General features: G+C 31.6%; 1 protein-coding gene across 1 annotated transcript in view; it reads right to left on the reverse strand.

The window, feature by feature from the left end:
- The window catches only part of LOC134275268 (uncharacterized), a 28,779-nt gene extending 22,204 nt beyond the window's left edge, over positions 1-6,575 (reverse strand). The window contains exons 1-2 of the mRNA XM_062757544.1: positions 6,462-6,575; positions 6,180-6,365 (exon numbers count right to left, since the gene is read on the reverse strand). Coding sequence (XP_062613528.1) covers positions 6,180-6,365; positions 6,462-6,507 — 232 coding nt within the window. The 5' untranslated portion in view covers positions 6,508-6,575. The remainder of the gene's footprint in view (positions 1-6,179; positions 6,366-6,461) is intronic.
- Between the last annotated feature and the right edge of the window lie 1,926 nt (positions 6,576-8,501).

An 8,501-nucleotide genomic window follows, 5' to 3' on the forward strand; every position in this document is an offset into this window, starting at 1 on the left:
TTTCTTTCCTTTTAGATGATAAATAATTAAAAGTGATATACATGTAAATGACAAATTCAGAATGTTGTAAGAAGATACATGCAGCATATTATCGAGTTATTTCAAATCTGTATTCGAATCAGTTCCCCGTCAAGAACATAAACTCTTTTGAAATACTCACCAAAAAAAAACTTTAAATGAATTTTCGTGAAGATTCTCATAAAAACATCTAATTTATTTTCATATTAACTCGCATGAAAAAGTTAACGAATTTGTCATGACGTCAACAATATAGTACAATGGTTAAAGCATAGCTCCAATTACGAAATGTGATAAGTGCATATAAATTGCGCTCTTCGGGAAACACAAGGGTTGATCAGAAAGTAATGTCACAACTTCAATAAAATTGCCATCAGTCGACGTAAAAAAACAAAATTATAAATGATGAAAGCTACATTTATTTCAAATTAGACCTGAAAATTTCAATTTAACATGATTTATACTTTTAAAAATATCGGATTATATACAACTATATATTATGGTAGTCGCCGCACCTAAGTAACGTCATATGACGAAAACGCGCCATCATACATTTAAACGCTTCCATTTTTTTATTTAAAATATTTGAGATTTACAAATTTCACTTTCCTAAAGAAAACTTTGTACCCATCGAGCACTCACTCTTTTCATGATTAATTCAAACTCCTTTTAACTTAAAATTTCACACATCGCTATATAAACGTCTGTCATTTTTGACAACGTCACACACCACAGAACGTTTTCGTCCGTCCGCCCATCTTTCTGTCTTCTTGTCATCTACTGGGCATTCAATGACCCATCACCAACACCAAATCTTTGAAACCATCTAAACAAATCTCTTATTCAAATTCTTACCCCTGTGAGTCTAATGAATCAACAGAACTCTCTCCGAACGGTGATTTCTCCATTCTGAAGCAAAAATGCATTACAGTTTGTTGTGACGTTTCTTTTTTTCATTTCGACATTTCATATTTTGAATCCATCAGAATAAAACAGCGATTTTTTTTTTATTAAAACTAGCAATGATGTCATATAACTTTCAACTTATGACTAGAAAATAATGTCAATTTCTGTCTTTAAAAATAGTGGGCGATTACTCGCTTTTAAAGTTGCTTTTAAATGTTTTTGTCTTTTTTATTCTTAAAAAAGTACACTTTTATTTGTGACGTTCGGTTGTGACACGGCGACACCCCCTATATGCTATGTTTTAAACATCCATAAAATTAATTCCGTGAAACATAATTAGATGAAAAATTCAAGTTTAATTAGATTTATATTTTGCATATTTTGGTATATTATATTTGATAATATGACGCCAAATATAAAAGATATGGACACAGTGACATTACTTTTGGATCAATCCTCATATATAAAATAAACGATGTATTTAACATCCTTATGAATTTTTCGAAAATCTCAAGATTTATCGTTTAATCACAAGATTTATCGTTTACTTGCTAACGTGATTTTCAATCAAATATTTTGGACTTGCCTTCTTTCTTCTTCAGTGAAGTACAAGATAATTCTGTTGGTGATTCATCAGTTAAAGAAGTTGGCGTTTCGGTGAATTTTGAGATGAAGTCATATGAACTAGTCTCTTTGATCTGTTCTCCTATGGTAAAGTTTGTGATAAGTAAATTATCTGATGTAATAACAAATTACTTTCACTGTAAGTTCCTGATAAAGTTTGTCTTTTATGATCAAAATACGGTTTGGTATATATAACTAAAATATATCATTTAAAAATATCAAAACTAATTGTATACTTATGAAAATCATTCTGTAGGCCATTATAAAGTCATACAATATATATTAATGCAAGAGAAAATTCCAAATTAAGATTTAATAACTATATTTATTGGACGAGTTTTCATCATGTTCTTAATAGCATAAGGAAAAAGTCAATGAAATTTATTAATATTAATTATGAATCAAACAACTTATAGAATACAACAATACAATAAATACTAATATTTCATATTTTATCGAAGATTTTTAACTTTGTGTATATTTAATAGATTATTTTTTTTAAATCGCTGATGATGTAAATAACATACACACGTTTTAATAAGATTTTTCATGTTCAAATGTTCAAGGAACATAAGGAAAAGTAAAGGCACACTTAATGCACATGTATATGTAAATTGAGATATATTTCTATGCAACACAATGATACCAAATGTAATCTAATCAAATGTCACATTTTTAGTTCCCATTATTTAAGGCATTATATTGACTCAAACGACATTCAGGCGTCGACAGTATTGCCTATAGGAATTTAAGATATAAAAATTCAAAACTGTAAAATAGCGTCTATTCTCACCCCGCATTTACAGCAGCTGATATACATAAACCTTTATCATTTTGAATATGTAATGGATCAGATAGTTGATTTACCGTTCACGGTAGCCTAGTAGTAGAACGTTTGCTTCGTGATCGGAAGGCCCAGGTTCGATTCTCGTTCAAACATGCTCAGCATCAGAAGTGAATTTTACGCGTCTTTCGGATATGACCATAAAAACGGAGGTCCCCTGTCACGGTAGGCGCTGGCACGATAAAGAACCCTCACTGCTCAATGGCCCTATGTGCCGAGTATAGGTCTAAATTTGAAGCCCTTCACTGGCATACGGTGACGTATCCATATGAATGAAAAATTCTCGAGAGGGACCTTAAACAATATACAATCAATCAATCAGATAGATGATTCTTTAAATTGGGATGCACATTTCACTCAAATACTTGTAACTCATGTTAAGTGTTTGAATTTGATATAGAAGTCAAATTTCTCGATTCGATTCGTCTCATAGTTAATCAAGTGGATCCAGATTTGGACTAAATAGAAACAACTCTGTGTCAGCTGCAGTGCATTGTTTGTCAAGTGAAAGTCTCGGCATACCCTAAAAACATGTATCCTTCTCATGTTGAATAAAAGGATGGCCTATGTGCTTTTAGGCCCGCGTCTATGTCGCCATTGCGATTAGTTTTGTCACGGAATTACAGAGTGCAAAAAGTTGCAGTTTCACTTGCAGATTAGAATCCGTTCAGTCGGTTAATTAAAAGGATCCTTTTTTCAATATATCCTTTTGTCTAGGCAATCTTTAACCTTCCTGTTGACATGGGTTTTCGTCCCAAATTCGACACACTGGATTGGAAGGGATTTCATTCTGATGGTGTCTTTGTGTTAGTAGAGCAGTCAGACTTCTAAGAAAAAGTAGGGTGTGATATCTTGTAGGGTCAAAATCTGTTTAAATTACCGGAAATTTTCAAAACAACCCCAGAGATTGCAAAAATCCTTTAACCTATCCAAAATCCAATGCAAAAGATACATATGACTTTCAAGTCAAAACCAAGGGTAATCTACTCGAGTTTATGTCTAGCACACAAAAGTCAAAGTTAATTGATCATGATTTTGTCATTTTTGGACTTCATTTAAAATCCAAAACAAAAAAAAATAATATTACTAAAATAAATATGATTGAAAGCAATTTTAATGGGTCGATTGAACAGGCATTTACATTTGTAAAGAATCATATAATGTACCAATGAAGATTATAATGTTTAAAATGAGAGAGAGAGACTCACCACAAAACAGTTCTTTTCCTGTATTAGTCATATCACTTACAGCCACACTCTGTACAGTAGTATTTTGGTGACAAATCACTTTTTTCTTGGTTACAATTAATTCAATATGAGGTCTGTGAGCTACTATTGATCCATTACATATTATGTTATCAAGCATGTTCCTGAAATACGGCATGTTCCAGAGGGAGATCTTTGTGTACGCAATGCATAAATCTATGTTGTACATTGAAGATGCATTTTGGTATTCTGCATAAAATGTGGTATTCATCTGAAAATAGTTATTGAGCATACATGTAAAAGTGCATTGAGCTGCATAATTATGTAGAACTTAATACAGACACCAATTGCGTTTTTTACATTTGTATATCTGTTTTAAGAGTATGCTAAAAATTATGTTGAAATATTATTTAAACGAATGTTTGAGAATTGGCAAATAGGTTTTGTTATCTAAAAAATACTTAGTTCATTGAAGTGTTTTTGTCTCTTTGCAAGGATTTGTTTCAACATGAAAAACAAGAGGCCCAAGGGCCACATCGCTCCACTGAGAACTAGACTAGGAAAAAGCACAAATCAGATCAGAATTGAGAAGGGAGGGGGGCTTGAATTTTGATACAACTTGAGAATGCCTCTATATCAATACAGCTTATAACTTTGCTATTCTTGAGAAATATGACTAAACATAGCTTTTCTGTTCTTGGGATTCCCCCCTTAATTTCCTATCGTAAAAATTGTATCTACCATTGAGACCCAACCCTACCCTTGTGGGTTATGATTTGAACAAATGAAATTCAAACGTTAACACTACCTGAGGATGCTTCTATAAAAACATCACTAATTATGGCTTTGCTATTCTTGAGAACATTTTTTTCTAACATATTTTAATGTAAAACTTGGATCGACCATTGTGGTCCCACCCTATATACCCCTGGGGTTTATAATTTGAACAAACTAGAATCTAAACTACCTGATGATGCTTCCATATAAATATTACTGATCAGGGCTTTGCAGTACTTGAGAAGAAGATTTTAAGTGATTCCCCTACACTTTCCTATATAAAACTTTGATTGGCCATTGAGGCCCCACCCTATCCCCGGGTGTCATGATTTGAACAAACTCGAATCTTAACTACCTGAGGATGATTCATCATGAGTTTCATCTTTCCTGTATAAATGGTTCTTGAGAAGATTTTTAAAGAAATTTCCTAAACATTCCTATGTAAAACTTTAATTGGCCGTTGTGGCCCCACCCTACCCTAGAATTTGAACAAACCTGAATCTTCACTACCAGAGGATGGCTCCTCATAATTTCATCTTTCCTGGCCCAGTGGTTCTTGACAAGAAGATTTTTAAAGATTTTTCATGTATATTCCAATGTAAAACTCTGGTCAGCCATTTTGGCCCAACCCTACCCCCTGGGGTAATGATTTGAACAAATTTGAATTTACACTACATGAGGATGATTAACAATGAGTTTCATCTTTTCTGGCCCAGTGGATCTTGAGAGGAAGATTTTTAAAGATTTTTCCTATATATTTCTTTGTAAAACTTTGATGGGCCATTGTGACCCAACCCTACCCCTGGGGGTCATGATTTGAACAAATTTAAATTTTCACTACCAGAGGATGATTCCAAATGAGTTTGGCCCAGTGGTTCTTGAGAAAAAGATGTTTTTTAAAAATGCCAGTTATTTTTCACAATTTCATAATTATCTCCTTTGAAAAAAGGGGTGGTCCTTCATTTGAACAAACTTGTATCCCCTTCACCTTAAGATACTTTGTGGCAAGTTGGGTTGAAATTGGCCAAATGGTTCTTGAGAAAAAGATGAAAAGGTGAAAAGTTTACAACAACGACAACGACGACAGACAACGGAATAAATTTTGATCAGAAAAGTTCACTTGAGCCTTCGGCTCAGGTGAGCTAATAATAAATAAAATGAGCTAAAGAGAAAGAGAGGGTTCTCCAATGCAGTAAATAATTATTAGTCAAGTATCCGGTATTTTATGAGCCAAATGTCTGAGGAATTTTAGTATGCTTTATAAATGAATGTGGATTTAGAATAAAATAAGCCAGGTCTATGCATAAATATAATACACATGTATATGTATAAATGTATCTAAAGTAGAAGTGAAGGGATTTCAAAAAAAGCTTGAAAAGGGTTTTATGAACATTCTTGTTATTACCTCAAACGCCCTAACAGAAAATTTAAAAGTCGCATTCACATCGATATTAAAGTATTTGCAGATATCGATGAAATTGTCTTCAAGTGTTTGTTTTGAATTCTCTAAACGCTGTGAAATATTGTTGCAACTCATTGGAGGAATGTCAAGACTCCAGACGGTGTAGTACTCCATAGCTACTACAGGTATACCTGTAGGGAATTTGAGTAGAAAAGACATGTTAAAAAATTGAGATGTCCATCATGTGCATCAATTTGAAATACTTTTTAAAGATATATTTTTGTTCAATTTAAGTATATCTAAAAATAAGTCATATTCGTACAATCAAACTGTGTTCAAAATCATGTGATTAAGTCCAGTCTAAAAACAAAAAGTTATTAAAGAAGTGCTATCGTTCACCTACGTTTACAAGCCATAGATGTTGAAGTCCAGCTGTTATTTAAACATTTAAATGTTGTTTTCCTCTCTCCATTAGAAAATATGTATCCTCTGTAGCATTCTGATGTACAACTATCATAATATGAACAGGAAACGTGTGCATTTTCTACCAACTTTTCTACTCCGTCTTGAGAACAGCAACTAATGAAGTCTTTATTGAAAAGATGAAAACAAATCCCATACAATAATAAAAATTTATCAGACCTTATAAATCGGTACTTCTATATATAAAAAAAGAAATTCCTACCTGTAATCACAGCCAAAAACAATAGAACTTCCAAATAGATTCTCATTTTCAAGAGGACGTTTAAGGTTTAATTCCAAACCAAGGAAATAAACGAACCTTAAAATCTGGGTCACATGTTTATACATGCACACTCTGGTTTCACGAATTTCCTTATTTAAGGATTTCCATCCCTAATGGGACCAAATTCTCTACCCGTAAATGTCCGCCAAGTACATAATACTCTGATATTATATCAAAGTATTTAAAAAATGAAAAGGATTGACCGCGAGAAAGTTTCAAAAATTTCATTAATTAAGCAGTAGTTAATTAACAAAGATTGCATTGAAGTCTATAGGGAAAAGCATTTTTTTCAAAATAAAAATTTAAATACTTTGAATATCAATAAATCCTGCGGTGGAAAGATGCATCGAAACATTAAAAATAGAATGACAATTGAAAACAATTTTTTTACCGGTAACAATTTCTTTAATTGATTTTTTTGATTAATTAAAAAAGGGGAGATAACTCTTACCAAAATTCAAGGTCATAAACTAGGACACATCCAACTATACATACTAATAGTAGTAAATGGGAAGTATGTCTAAATAAACTGAGTATTCAATGCCTACTTATCTGTTATGTATTTAATTTCATTGAATTTGATCCTATTAGGGATTGAATACCTTAATTTCATGGCACAACATATAAGCATAAACGTCATATTTAGTTCAATATATTGTTTTTTGCTTTTGTTATCTATTGAAATTCAAAGAAGAAGGTATGGTTTCCATACAAATTTTGCCCTGTGATTTTCTCAGAAATGAAACTGGTGTGAAAGTTGAAAACTCATGCTTTTTAAATAATTGAAATTCAATGCAGAAAAATCATACAAGTCATTTTTCTCACATGTGTTTTTAAGGGGGGACCTATGTCCAAAAAGTCTTTGTGTGAAATTTTCAAAACTTTGATATTTCTTTTCTGACCACTTGCTCTTAATTTTTAGGTATTTAAAACAATACCTTTATATGTTTATTTCTATACACGAACACGTGCAAAAACAGTGTGAAATGCTAAAAATAGATTATTTTCAGACATTGTTCTACTTCAAATATGCTCTAAAAAGAACCAAAAATGTCAAATCACACTCGAAATCAACAGGTATACATTTATATGACTTGTATCTTTAAAATGAAGGCAAATTCATTTTAATTTATCTCGCATGAAAAATTATAAAGGAGCGCAATGTAAGTATCACCTGTCTTTCTTTTTTTTACAATTCTGACTTGCATAAAAGGTAATATCTTAAAAAGTATTTGTGTGAAAATGTTGTAATTCATATTTTTTGATATAACTGATTTATTTCTTTATTTTAACAAAGAAAAAAGTATACCTTTATGATAAAATAAACGAGAAATATGACGTTTTCTTTTATTTTCGCACGCTTGTGTAATAAATATTGACCTTTCTGCACTAAAGAAGGGTAAGTAAGCACTGACAAACATCTGAATATAAAACTATTTTGCGAAAAATGAGTATTTTGTGTTTGATTAGAAACAATTTAAACAGATTAATTATTTTCTTCTTCATTCTAATCATTCTGTCCCCCCATTTCCCCGTCAACAACAACTAGGGATGACTTTATACAATAAAATATAAATGTACTATAAATCAATAAGCAAATATAAGTACAAGTACATTTCTTAATTTTTTTCTTAGTTTTATCCAGAAAACACAATTAATGGTGAAAATTAAATTTAACATATTTCCCTGATTTAAGTCGCTTTCTTTGCTGAATTTTATCTTAAATCTTTTTGCACGTATATATCAGCAAATATCATCGAGGTGTTTCTTCACAACTGAAATTGCTATTAATTATCAACCAAAGGAAGAGAATTCTAATATTAACAAACTCCATATTTGTAACAAATAAAACTGTCATCAATGATGAATAAATTTTCTTTTTGTAAATTGTGTACGTTATTGATTAATAACAATGTTATGCCTATATTACAGTTGCAAAAGTTAACAGGTAAAAAACAGACGTCGCTATTGTGACGTCAC

This window comes from Saccostrea cucullata, unplaced genomic scaffold, assembly GCF_032062105.1.
Source record: "Saccostrea cucullata isolate Sc308-1 unplaced genomic scaffold, CSIRO_AGI_Scuc_v1 ctg2667, whole genome shotgun sequence".
Taxonomy (NCBI): domain Eukaryota; kingdom Metazoa; phylum Mollusca; class Bivalvia; order Ostreida; family Ostreidae; genus Saccostrea; species Saccostrea cuccullata.